General features: G+C 66.0%; 2 protein-coding genes across 2 annotated transcripts; both read left to right on the forward strand.

Moving 5' to 3' along the window:
- Positions 1-4001: 4001 nt before the first annotated feature.
- PRR35 (proline rich 35) lies at positions 4002-9901 on the forward strand. The gene is made up of 3 exons (XM_029219466.1): positions 4002-4594; positions 7655-8786; positions 9052-9901. The coding sequence occupies exons 2-3, from the start codon at positions 7693-7695 to the stop codon at positions 9671-9673; spliced, it is 1716 nt and encodes a 571-aa protein (XP_029075299.1). The 5' UTR covers positions 4002-4594; positions 7655-7692; the 3' UTR covers positions 9674-9901.
- Positions 9902-12445: 2544 nt separating this feature from the next.
- NHLRC4 (NHL repeat containing 4) lies at positions 12446-12913 on the forward strand. The gene has a single exon (XM_029221704.1). The coding sequence runs from the start codon at positions 12476-12478 to the stop codon at positions 12845-12847; it is 372 nt and encodes a 123-aa protein (XP_029077537.1). The 5' UTR covers positions 12446-12475; the 3' UTR covers positions 12848-12913.
- The last annotated feature ends 102 nt before the right edge of the window (positions 12914-13015 follow it).

The raw sequence follows: 13015 nt of genomic DNA on the forward strand, positions 1-13015 counted from the left end.
TGTACAAATTAGCCGCGGCCTCCCGCCTCCTCCGCACGGCTCTGGGCGCTGGGCTGACTCTCCCGCCTGCCCTGGGCGCCCACCCACGACGGAGCAGCGGGTCTGGTCCCGCTGACCACCTCCTCTCCCGGGCTCCTCTCTGGGCCCCTGACCTTGACCTGGACAGGGGTGACCGCAAGGGGCAGGTGTCTGGCGGGATGTCGGGGTCTCCCACTCCAGGCCCAGCACCTGCGTCTGCCCTGACTGGCAGGGTCAGTGTCAAGAGCCGTGGGGGACAGACCCAGAGTACGCACAGGCTCTGCAGCCCCCGCCCACCCCGCCCGCTGGCCGGCCTGCCACTCAGGCAGGGAAAATCGCCTGTGACAGGCCCAGGAAGGCTGGGCCCCGGGGGCCGCGGAGGGACTTGCGCAGCTCCTCTTCCAACATATGGTTGCTGTCGGCCCCGGGCGCTGCTCTGCCAGGGCAGCTCGGAAGCTGGGTGGGGGCTCTAGGTTGGGGCTCGGCGGCCTGAGCCATTCCTCCCACTCGCCTGGCCAGGCTGCTCCCTCAGTGATTGGAAAGGCCCCTGCCCCAGCTGGCATGCCTCTCAGAGCGGAGAGCTCACTCCCGCTGCAGCCTCTCTTGGCGCCTCCAGAGAGTGTCCAGGAGCCTCTCCATCCCAGGGCCTGAGGCAGATGGAGGATCAGATCGCACCCCACCCCACCTCACCCCAGGGTGGCCGGCTAATCAAGCATGCAGGGAGCGCTGGCCGGGGTGACTTCCAGAGGAGGGAGCTAATTGGGGGAGGGGTGCAGTGAGCAGGTTTGGGACCAGAGGCCTCCTGGGGTCCCCGGTGCCAGGAGCCTCCCAGCCAATGCCCTTTCCCTCAGGGAGGCCCACTCCACCCCACATCCCTGGACCAGCTTGGGCAGCACCCCCATACACTCCCTGGAGAATATCTGGGCCCTGCATGTGCCCGCCATGGGCCACCCCGCCCACCCCTCAGAGGTTTATAGTGGAGTTCCCCAAACCTGCTTGCAGCCCTCTCCACACAGTCAGTCACCCAGCACCATCTCTCTGGCTCTGCTGCTCCCTCACAGACCTGCTGTGAACCTGCTGTGGCTCCCCAGTGCTCTCAGATTCACTGGACTCAGACTGGCACCCAGGGCCCTCAGGTGTGACCCTGCCCCTCTGTGGGTTTTTTGGGTTTTTTAAAATTATTTATGTGGCTGCGCTGGGTCTTAGTTGTAGCATGCAGGATCTAGTTCCCTGACCAGGGCCCCCTGCGTGGGGAGCTCAGAGTCTTAACCACTGGACCACCAGGGAAGTCCCAACCCTGCCCCTTTGGACCAAGCCGTGGGTCCCTGAGGCCACCTCAGATGGGCAAGGAGAAGGAAGTGCCAAGGACAACTCACGCACTGGCCTGTGGAGGGGCCCTCAGACACTCTGGGGGCTGCCATGTGTCCCAGAGCTCATCAGCGAGAGGGTGAACATGAGCCGTGGCCATCATCCTGCATGGCACTGACCCCTCCCAGGGGCTCCCAAACCCTGCCTAGAGGCTCTACCACCGTCCCTCTACCCACGGGGCAAGCAGAGGCTGGCCCAGCCCCGACACCTGTCCTGGTGAGGCCGTGTGTGGACACTGAGGGGAGGAGACAGACCTGCCCTGGGCACTGCACCGCCGTCCCCCTGCCTTCCCTGGACCCACTGTCTGTCCTGCCCACGTGCCCCTGGCGCACAAGTACCAGCATTAACGGAGGTGACAGGCGGGCGGCCTTGGGCAAGCAGGCAGAGGACGTTAATGCCCACAATGCCTCTGGCTGGGGACAGAGAGAGGGGCTGCATGTCCCCACCCCACCCTGCACCAGGATAAGCTGAGGAGAGAAGACTGCTCCCTAGGACCCCACTGGTGCCAGAAGCACCCAGAGACCAAGTCTTCCACCATCCAACCTGCAGACAAGGGGACTGATGCCCAAGGAGCATGGGCAGCGGTTTCAGGGCTCAGGTCACATGGGGGACCAAGCCCCAAAGCTCGGGGATCCCTGACACTGCCTCAGGGAGCAGGGGCCACCTCCCTGGGCCCAAGCTTTCCCCAACATGTTGCAGGGTGGGGTCCAGTGGGTGGGTCATGACCTACCACCACGCCCCACTCCTTGGTGGAAAGTGGGACAGGCCCCAGGCACACTGTGCCAGCTGTGAGGGAGCAGATGTGCCTGGGAGTGCCTCAGGCAGAGAGCACAGGGGCACAGGGGCTGGCACTGCTGTCCGGCCTCGCCTGGCTGCAGACCGGCAGACAGTCTGTGCACCTGATGGGCTGACCTGACTCGCACCCCTGTGTACAGGCCATTAGGCTGCAGCCATGGCCAAGCTCTCGGGACCCCTGGGGCAAGTTCAGGGCCCAACTGCACCCCTGGCAAGACCCCTCCTGGAAGCCCAGTCATGCCTCTCAGGTGCTGAGCCCCTTGGAGATGCCGACACCTCTCCTCCCACCCAGACTTCTGGAAAGGCCCATCCACAGAGGCGGCCTCCACAGCTTCTTCTGAGCTGCCCTCCCTGGACTCCTGCTTTTCCCAACATGCTGAGGCCTGGCCTCCTCCCCCCTCTCCGGTGCTCCTTGGTCACCTGGCTTCACTGGGCTGTCCCCTCCGCACCCTGAGAGGCTCCTCCCTTCCCTTGGAGGACGGTAACACCCTCCAACCTGCCTGGCCCCTGTGCTGGCAGCATGGCCTCCCCAGACCCTCAGAGGAGTCAGCAGTGCAGGGCCAGGAAGCACAGAGCCGTCCCTGAGACCCCCCACCCCCACTGGCTCAGGGTGACCTGTGCCCCCTGCCCTCTCTGGGCAGTGCCCAAGATAGGGGCCTGGGCCTGGCTGAGTATGTCCGGAGTGGGGTCTGTGTGCAGAAGGAGCAGGCCTCCCGGCCCCCACTCTCCACAGGGCTGCTGGCGTGACGACCGCTCAAGCTGTCTCCCGGCCTGGGGCTGCCTGCACGGTCAGCTGGTCAGCTGGGCCAGGCCAGGCGGGCAGAGAGGAAAAGGCTGGTGGGCTCTGCCACCCACAGCAGTCCTCCAGGCCCCCACTCTGCCCTGTGGACTTTATGGGGAGAAATGGGGTCCCCCAGGTTGTGTCAGAGAAGGTGGCACTGAGCAGTCACCCTCACATCAGTGTCCTTGCACTGGGCACCCCCAGGACATGGCACCCTGCTCCTTACAGATGTCTGTCGTGGCTGACCAGAGCCCCAACAACTGGGCCATGGCCTCTCACCCTCCTGCACAGCTGGGGAAACTGAGGCCAGGTTCACAGGGCCCAGGAGGCACTAGACTCTGGACCTAGTGTTCTCCATCCCGCAGACCCCTACTGGATACTCCTTTTTTCCCCAAAGCACCCCAGCCCCCCAAGCTGAGCTTGAGATACCCCAGGAGCCTGTAGCTGAGCCTACAGGGAAGGCCAAGTAGACACTCACGGGAACCTCTGTGCCTCCACAGAGTGGGCCTGGGGCAGCACACACCCCTCCGACGGCAGACCCCACCCCATGCCTGAGATGGCACATCGCTCATCTCTGGGTTAAGGCACCTTCCCCTGAACAAAGGCAAAAATTTCTTGAGCAACGTGACTGGCCTGTCTTGAGTATCTGTGTCCACTTCTGGAATGGTCCTGGCTGATCAGATGAACTTCCGCTAGGACCCAGCTGAGAAGTGGGCTCCAGACTGTTAAGTCTGGACAGTTCGGGGATCAACATGGCGTCTAGTACCCTGGGAGGTGGGGCTGGGAGCAGCTCTGGCCGTGAGGACATTAGGGGCGGGGGTTTTCTGGTGGGCACTTTCCCAGGCCCCGCCTCATTCACCCGGGTCCTCCCAGGAGGGACAGCCAGTGGAGAGGAGTCCTGCCAACAGCAGGCAGATGCAGCCCTCCTTGGGCACCTGCCAGGGGAGTGAGGAGTGGGGGCTGGAGGGTGATGCTTCTAGAAAGGGGGAGTGAGTGCATGTGACCCTCTTTCTGAGCCGGTGGCCGTCAGTGGGCAGGACAGAGGTTTGGGGGTGCAGACCCATTCAGCCTCCTGTTTGGAGAAGAGGGAAGGGTACTGCAGGCAAGTCTTGGCCAGAAAAGGAGGCTTGCTTCGCCGTGTGTGCTGGGCTCTGCTGCCGGCTCTCTGCTGCAGCCCTCCCCGAGCTAAGTTCTGTCCCTTCTCGGGTTGGGCTGCAGCCCTCCCCAGGCTGGCTCTGTTCTCCAAGGTCCCCCTGTCCCGGGGCTCAGCCCAGAGGCCCTGGCTCAGGCGGAGGGGCTGTCAGGGGCCAGAGCCCTGCCCTGACGGATGAGTGCTGACGGCCCCACTCCCTGCGTCCTCGGCCGCTGACACCCCATCACACTGCTGCGGGGACCCCGGGAGACCTGGCTGCCTCTGCGCACCCCCGCGGCAGCCTGCAGGCGACGGGGGCGGGGACGGTGCCAGGAGCCCCTCATTCGGCAGCACACCTGCGTCTCCACTCTCGGCTCCGCCGCGACGCTACCCGTCCCTGCCCTGCTCTGGTGGCGCCACTGGTGTCACCGGCCACGGCTCCATCCAGGAGTTGTCGGCGCGGCGGAGACTGCTGAGCGGGTCCCGGGCGCGCGAGGCCGGTGAGTGCGCGGAGGGGGCGACTGTGGGCAGGGAAGTGGGAGAGACGGGGGGGGGGGGTGCACCTGAGGTGGCCGGGGGGAGACCAATTCCGGCGCTCGCGCCCCCACCCCCACCGCGAGCCCGGGTCGGAGGTCGCTGCGCCCCCCGGAGCCCGGCGCCGTGGCGCACGCGCGGCCGCTCCCGCCGCCAACTTCTGTAGGTGCGAGTCGGCGTCGGGGGGACGCGGTCCGTGGCGGAGGCTTCGGGGACTCGCTGCCTAGTGAGTGATCGCAGACCGCGTGGGGGCCGCTCCTCAGTTTCCCAGGCCGGAGTCCGAGTTGCGCCCCGAGAGCTTGTGCGGGTCCCGCGGGGTGCGGGGTCGCGGCAGGCGCCGGGAGGGGAGGGGCGCCGGGCGGGGCGGGAAGTTCCCGCGGGGTCCCAGGGCCACGCGCTGACTTATCGGGGCGCCGCAGGTTCTGCTCCGTCCGGGGCGCAGGTACGGCGGGCACGGGGCGGCGGCGGGTCTGAAGTTTGGGGGCCGCGCGGGGCCCGGCAGGGCGTGAGGGGCGCCGGGGTGGCAGGACGCCAAGCTTGTCGGGGCGCGGGCGGGGCAACCCCAGTCCCCACGTCCCCCACTTAGCAGCGTCCAGGCTCGGCGCACCGGGACCATCAGGGCGCAGCAGCCCCATCCTTGTAGGAGGGCGCCCTCCGGGCTTGGCTGTGGAGGGAAGGGGGGAGGGAGTTGGGGTCTCGACTTCAGCCGAGGAGGAGCCTGGTCACCTCCTCTGCACCACGCCCTGTGGGGTGCTCCCAAGTCCCAAGGGCGCCAGCCGGGATGGGTGAGCGATAATCAATCTCCTGGTGGCTGGTGGTGGCTCCAAGCACTGGGTGCCCCCTCTCCCACCCTGGGGTGAGGCCTCCCGCGCCTGGCCTGCCACCCGTTCTGCCCCAGACAGGGAAAGGTTAGTGGGACCAGGTGTCTGCGCAGGCACACTGCGGGTGCAGGCCGCCCTGGGCACACGCACCCAGTCACGGGCTGGGACACATGTGCGAATGAATGTGCCTTTGGGCATGTGTGCTGCTGTCTGGGGGTGTCTTCTCCTTGTGCACAAGCACGCTGGGCAGGTGCCAGGTGTTCTCTGGGCCCCTGTGGGGTCAGCAGGTGCTGAGATGGCTCCCAACCAAGCTCCCCCCACCCCAAGCCAGGTGACTGATCTGAAGCGGGAGCACAGCAGGGGCCCCTCGCCCCCTTAGTCCAGAGGCCTAGGAGGAGCCCCCCCAGTTCAGGGGTCCGGCTGGGAAGTGGGGTGGGTGGTGGCACCAGGCGGCACAGCTGTGTGGCTCCCAGGGCTGGGTGATCGATGGCCCCAGCACAGCCGCCTCTGTCTCCAGAGCACACACACCCATTTGTCATCTGTATCTTGGGGGGGTGGGGGGCAGGGATGGGGCCTGCCTCTGCACCCACCACCAAGTCCAGGGAGTGTTTGCAGCCCCTAAGGGAGCCCCAGTTCCTCTCCTGGGCACAGCCCCCTCCTCCCAACCATGCACTCCTCTTGGAGCCCTGTCCCCTCCCCGATGTGGACATCCCTGCACAAGCTAGTCACTTAGCCTCTGCTCACCCTGCCCTCCACACTCTAGCCATGGCCATGCCAACCCCACCTCCACAGGGCCCATTTGGACAGGCAGCCCTCTCCACCCCTGTGGCTGTTTCCATAATGGGGGTGGCCATCCAGTGTTTGGGGGCAGCAGACATGACTGCCTGCCATGTACAGAGCCCGAAGGCCAGCGGGGAGGACGGCTTGCTCCCAAAGGCTGCCCAGCTACCCCAGCCCTGCCCTGCTCAGTGCCCTGGCCGTCCCTGAACCCCGGGAGCAGAGCAAGTGTACATGTGTCTACATCCGTGAGTGACTGTGACCCCGTGTGTCCTCGGGTGTGCGTGTGTGTGTGTGCATGCGCCCTGTGCCTGTTCACACCCCCGGCCGTGCCGAGTGCATTCATGTGTGCAGTGACCCCGTCCACTCTGAGTGGAGTGTGAGCCTCGTGTGCCTGGGCCCCTTGCATTTTGGTGGCCGCCCTGCTCTCTGTTCCGAGTCAGCCCAGCCGTGCAGAGGTGGTCCCTCCAGGCGCTGAGTGAGGAGGGCTCAGCGGGAGCTGTACGCTTGTGTGCACACACTCGCTGAGCACCCGGCTGAGGCGCACACTGGGGCGGTGGACAGCCCAGGTGGCAGCCCAGATGGAGTGCAGAGCGGCTTCTGAGCAAGCGTGCGGGGGCATGGGGAGAGGAGGGTCTTGGCCAAGCTCGGCCGCTGCAGGCTCGGCTGCCGACCTGCCGGCAGCCACCCAGATGGAGCCAGGCTGAGCAGGTGGCTGTGCCGTGAGGCCATGCTGGACATCCACGCCCCCCAGCCTGGCCTGGCCCACGCAAGACTGGCCCCCTCAGAGACCACAGTGCCCACCCGACGCCCTGCAGACCAGGGACACTGTGTAAACAGGCGCTCAGAACCTCTGCTGCTTTCTCATCTCACGGCTCTTATCTTGGCTTTCCCGCGGGCAGGAAAGTCTCTGGAGGGGTTAAGACAAGGAAGGGCCGTGTCCCCAGGAGTGAGTCTGGTCATACTTGACTTCCTCCAGTCACTCACCCAGTGAGACCCAGGCTCTGCTGGTGTCGGGGAGATGGGCGTGGATGGAATCACACCAGAAATGGGCCTGCTGGGGACTGGCCAAGCCTGAGGGGAGAGATGCGTGTAGGGTCAACCAATAAAGTACAGGACTTAAGCTTTAATTTCGGATGAACAACAAATAATTTTTTTAGTACACATTCCAAATATTGGCTAGGTCATACTTATACTAAAAAAGTATTTCCCGTTTACCCGAGTCCCATTTACCTGGGCATCCTGCATTTTTTCTGCCGTGTGTCTGGTAACCCTACAGAGAGTGAGGCAGGGAGGCCACTTCTGCTGGCAGAGGCCAGGGAGGTGGACGGGGCGGGTGCCGGTGCCTGGATGCTTAGCCTTGAGCTGTGACGGAGGGGAGGGGGCATCGGCCGGTGCGGCTGGCAATGACCGAGGCCCTGTCCGCAGGTGGCCATGGGGCCGGGGCTTGCCCGTTAGCAGCTGCCATGTCCGGAGAGGCAGGCTCATGCCGCCTGGGCCCCGGGGCACGGGCCCGGGCGAGGAAGCCTAAGAAGCCACACTATATCCCACGGCCCTGGGGCAAACCCTACAACTACAAGTGCTTCCAGTGCCCTTTCACCTGCCTGGAGAAGTCCCACCTCTACAACCACATGAAGTACAGCCTCTGTAAGGACTCCCTCTCCCTCCTGCTGGACTCCCCTGACTGGGCCTGCCGCCGGGCATCGGCCGCGTCCCGGCCACGTGCACCCACCCCAGGCCACCCCACGGATTCCTCGGACCCCATGGACCCCAGCGGCCGGCCCCAAGGAGCGCTGGACGCTCCCCCCACGCCCGACCATATGGTCACCGATGTCCTCTCCCTGCGCCGCTGGGTTGGGGGCCCCAGGCCAGGGGCCGAGGGGTCCCCAGAGACACTGCTCCCTGAGGCCAGGGACCCCCAGAAGGGTGCGAGCCTCGGTGGCCTCCTGGCCGAGTCGTGGAAGCCGGGGAGGGGTGGGGGCCCGAGGAGCACGTCCGGGGTGGACGTGCCTGCCACGGGCCCTGAGAGCAGTGTCCCCTGCTACCCCCCGCCCACCCCCGGGGAGTTCCCTGAGGCCCAGAGCCTCCACCTGTCCCTGCTGGGCGTCAACTACCCTCTCGGCCCGGGCCTCTTTTCCTACCTGGGGCCCTCCCTGGCCGCTGCCGCCCACGTGCCCTTCCTGGCCTCAGCCAGCCCCCTACTGTCCCCGGCCACTGCCTTCCCTGCCCCACAGCCCCCAGAGTGCCCGGCCCTGGTGCCTCGCCTGTACTACCCCCTGCTCCTGGAGCACAGCCTGGGGCTACCGGCAGGCAAGACTGCCCTTGCCAAGCCCTCCGCCCCCGCCAAAGGGCCCCCCGAGACTCTGGTCCCTGGGCTGCTGAAGTTGCCAGTGCCTGGGCTGGGTGGGCCCTGGCCCCGTGGTGCTCTCAGGGACCCAGGGAAGGAGGCGGAGCTGGAGCGGCCTGCCCAGAGCGACCCCAAGAGGAAGCTGGCCCCGGGAAGCAGGCCAGAACCCCCGCAGGACCCCTGCAGCAGGATGAAATTCAGTTCCCAGAGCAGGTGGGTGTCAGGGGCCCCAGTCGTGGGGGTGTTAGGAGAGGTGGGAAGAGGGCTGGGGGTGAGGGTGGCTGGGCCCCCAGCTGGAGCTCAGTCACCAGGAATAGGGGCTTCAGGCCGCAGAGGGGAGACTGAGACCAGAGAGCCAAACTGTCCTTCTTTATGGGGTTCCGAGGCCCTACGCCAGGGCGCCAGGCTGGACAGGGGCGTGAAGGGGGTGGGGCACTGTGCGCGCAGCACAGCCTCCTGACTGGCTTCTGCCCCCCAGCCTGAGGACCGGCCCCTCCGTGATGCTGTGGCCTGAGGACAAGGAGCTAAGTGACCTTGAGAGCCCTGGTCCTGCGGCCCCCCTGCCCCAGCAACCGCTGGGCCTGGTGCTGGGGGGCCCTGGGCACGTGGGCGAGGACCTGACTCGGGCCCTTGGTGACTGTGCCAGGGTGGAACAGCACCTGGGCCAGTTGGCGCCTGCTGGGGGCCTGGCCCCGCGGCCTCTGCGGGAGCAGCTGGGGAAGATCCGCCGGGAGCTGCTCACCATCCACCAGGCTCTGGAGCGGGCCGTGCGGCCACCTGACACTCCCCTCGACCTCTCTGTGAAACGGGCACCCACCAAGGGGCATGAGGTGCCCCCAGGGCTCTGGGGGCAGCCGGAGCTGGGCCCCATGCTGGTCCGGGGGACCCCCAAGCCACCTGGCATGCTGGCAGCCCAGCCTCTGTCCAGCCACACCACCAAGTGTGAGGCTGACTCCAGTGTCCCTCCACCGGGTCTTCCCCTCCAGGCCCCAGAGGACCCTGTCCTTCCTGGCAGCTGGGGCACCCGTGGTGGGCCTGGGGGCTCCTGGCCCCCTGAGGCTGTCCCTGGCCTGCAGAACCCCACGGGTGCCGAGGTCTGACCACAGCCCCTGCTGCCATCTCTGTCCTTAACAGACAGGGGCCCTTCTCCAACCCCATGCCTGCTGCCTGGCCCCACACCTGCCCCAGCATGCCCGTGGACAGGCCCCAGCATGCCCGTGGACAGACCCCACCCGCCGTGGCCACACCCGTCTCTGGGGCCACACAAGCAGAGCAGAGGGTCATGGCTCTTTAGTGATCACAGTTGTAGACATTAAAATGGAAACCACCTTCACACCCCGTCTGGGCCTCCTTCATCCCTCGCTGGTCTAGCGTCACCTTCTGCAGAAATGTCCCCAGACTGAGCGTCAGGGGGGCAGTGTCCAGACCTCCTCTTGTGGACTGGGCCCTCCCTGGGGGGCCGGAGTCTGGGGAGAGAGTGGGGAGCTTTCTATGGGGGGGCAGAGTGGGGCGGGGGGAGGCAGGTAGGTGTGCACGGTCTCAGCCCTGGTCAAGCCTGTGTTTCTGCACATGGGCTGTGGACAGGGACCCCTGGACATGCTTCAGCCCCCATCTGGCAGGACAGGCCTAATGTCAGATTCATGCAGGAGGCTGCTCCCTCTGTGGTTCAACGGTGCCCCCACATTCTGTGGCCCAGGGCTGTTCGCCCAGCGTGGCCTCCGCTGGGCCCCTGCCAGCCCCTGCAGCCACGATAGGCATCGGTGGCCTTCACAGCTCGCTGCCTCCCTCCCAGCGCGACCAGACTTGGCTTTTCCCACAGGCGGGGGTGGGGGGCGGGGGGCAGGCGGGGAGGGGTGCCCGGAGGACCCTCGGACCCAGCAAATCACTTCTGTTCCTGGGAGCTGGCCACACCTCCACGCCCACCCAGCAATGGCCCCAGGGAGGGCAGTTCCTGCCTGTGCCTGGCTCCCCACGCTGGGCCAGCCGGGCTGGGGCCAGTCGGATCAGGACCTGCGGCCGCCCCATTAACCGCGCCGGTAGCAGATAGCATCGCCGCCCGCCCCTCCGCAGTGTCCAGAGCTGGGGTGCAGGCGGTCAGGTAGGGAGTGCTGTGGGTCACAGACACGGCTGACCCCCACCTTCCAGGGGCTTCCTGGAGGGGCTGTGGGCTGAGTCAGGCGGTGTCTGGAGAATCCCCAGGTCCTGAGTCTGAGGGAGACCCACCCCACCTTGACCTCCCGTTAGCACCCCTACCTGGCTACCGCACCCCGACTTCTTATCACCCAATGGACAGACATAAGCCTGACCCTGCTGGCAGGCTGGTGCAGAAACAGGATCAGAGAGACAGGACCCAACCTGTCTAGTCTGTGGGGGTGCAAGATGCAGCCCCTGGAGGCCCCCGCCCTGGACTCTGGTGAGTGACCCAGCCAGCAGGTTGGGGGCACAGCCCCTTCCCCCAGGTCCTGAGATTTCAGTCCTGCTGGAGGACAGAGGCGGTGCTGGCTCCTGAGACAGCAGGTGGCGGAGGCCCTGGGCCCCTGGGGAGGGTGGGCTGAGAGGACCATGAGTGCAACCAGCCGTGCAGGGGCAGCGTGAAGAATGTCCCAGAGGCCAGAGTAAAGGCCCCGAGGCAGGAATGTGGCAGCACTGGAAGGTACGTGGTGGGGTCAGCAGCTGAGTGATTGGACTCCTTAGAGCTTCCTTGGGTGCTGCTCAAAGGTGGCCCAGCCAGAGCTCTGCCTCCCTGCCCCCCTTCCCCCCTTCCCCCCTCCTCTGCCAGGTGGCTCCTCCCACCCCCTCAGGCTCTGGTTTCCAACAACAGAGCGCGAGCCCCCCAGGTAGGAGACCCCTCCCCACAGCCAGAGAGGCCTAGGAAAGCACTCCTGCTTCACCCCTCAGGAGTTGGAAGTCTCCAAGGGCTGTGTGGGGCAATGGGCAGGGGCTTGGGCTGCCCCCAACAAGGGCCACTTTCCCTGCCTGGAGAAAAGGCTCTATGGGCAGAGGCGTTTGAGAAACACTGCTCATCTGTCACCCCTCCCCCCACCTCGGACACCTAGACTCCCCTGAGCTCATTCCGGCCTCAGAACAAAACCCACAGCAGCCCTCCTGGGTCATGTGTCTCCCAGAATTGTGTTCAGGGACCGCATCTGGGAAAATAGGGCCCAGAGGCATGGCTGGAAGTCGGGACCTGGTGGAACAGAGTCAAATTTGTAAAACAGGAGGAACCAGCACCGCCGGGAAGTGTGCAGGGGGACCACTGTCACACTGCTTGGCACATGGTGGGGTGTCGTTTCTTTTGCAGCCCCAAACTTGGCCCAGTTGGAGGACTGGCTCAGAGAGGCTGAGGCTGTGATGTCCGCCTACCGGCCAGCTCTCTGGCCTCCTACCCTGACCTCCTGGGCCTCCCCCACCAGCGGGTCAGCCGCGTCCCAGGGACCACGCCTCACGCTGGACCTGCCTGGAGACCCCGCTCACTCCTGGTGGCCCCGGCTGCTTGGGTGGATGCCAGTGCCCTCAGGGGCTGGGGCCTGCACTGCTCCCCAGATGGCCTGCTCTTCCTGACGGCTGGGACTGCACCCTGCATCCACGTGCTGGACCTCTAGGGACGCTCCATCTGCCACCTGCCCTGCCTTGTGCCAGGGGCCAGGGCCTTCGTGACGGAGGACGTGGCTGTGACAGCTGCTGGGCTCGTGGTGATCAGTGACCTGGTCCACAGGGCTGTCCGTGTGCTGCAGCACACCGTCCGAGCCCCTCAAGGCCGCTGGGTGACAGTGGGCACCTTCTTGGTCCCCAGGGGGCTAGCTGTGGACACCCTTGACCACCTCTTGGTGACAGACTACGTGCCCGGGGCTGTGCACAGCTTCACACTGGGCCCTGCCTTGGAGCCACTGGCCCCCGCCTCCATGCTGGGCCTGGAGGGCCCCTGCTGGGTGGGCCTGGGGCCCGATGGGGGCCTGGCTGTGAGTGAGGAGTTCAGGGACGTGCGGCTGTTTGGCAGTGCCCGCCAGCCCCTGTGCTCCCTGGGGGACCTGACTGGGCACCACTTTGGCAGCCCAGCAGACGTGTGCACCGACACAGCGGGCAGTGTCATTGTGGCGGACGAGCAGCGGCACCAGGTGACCCTGTTCCCCTGGGCCAGGGCGCCCACCTGCCTGGTGTCCGAGGGGCTGAGGTGGCCCCTGGGTGTGGCCTGTGCACCCCAGGGCCAGCTCATGGTGGCGGATGCAGAGGACGGCTACATCAAAGTGTACCAGTCCTACTTGGAATTGGCCTGATCCGGTGGGCTTGAACGGGAGCAGCCCCTCACCGTGCATGGGTCCAGCCCCCGGAGTTTGGACCACAACAGGAGGAATGTTCAGGGTTTGCAGGGTCCTCCAGGGCTGTTGGCCATGCCTTCCTGACCTTGTACATTTGCTGACACTCCTGAGCACTGCTGTCGGGCC

The sequence above is a fragment of the Monodon monoceros genome, unplaced genomic scaffold, assembly GCF_005190385.1.
Source record: "Monodon monoceros isolate NGI ecotype Baffin Bay Population unplaced genomic scaffold, NGI_Narwhal_1 Super_Scaffold_13, whole genome shotgun sequence".
NCBI lineage: Eukaryota > Metazoa > Chordata > Mammalia > Artiodactyla > Monodontidae > Monodon > Monodon monoceros.

Coding starts and splice junctions, on each gene's coding strand:
- PRR35 (XM_029219466.1), top strand. CDS start 7,693: ATGTCCGGAGAGGCAGGCTCATGCCGCCTGGGCCCCGGGGCACGGGCC. Junction 8,787..9,051: donor AAATTCAGTTCCCAGAGCAG/GTGGGTGTCAGG, acceptor TCTGCCCCCCAG/CCTGAGGACCGGCCCCTCCG.
- NHLRC4 (XM_029221704.1), top strand. CDS start 12,476: ATGCTGGGCCTGGAGGGCCCCTGCTGGGTGGGCCTGGGGCCCGATGGG.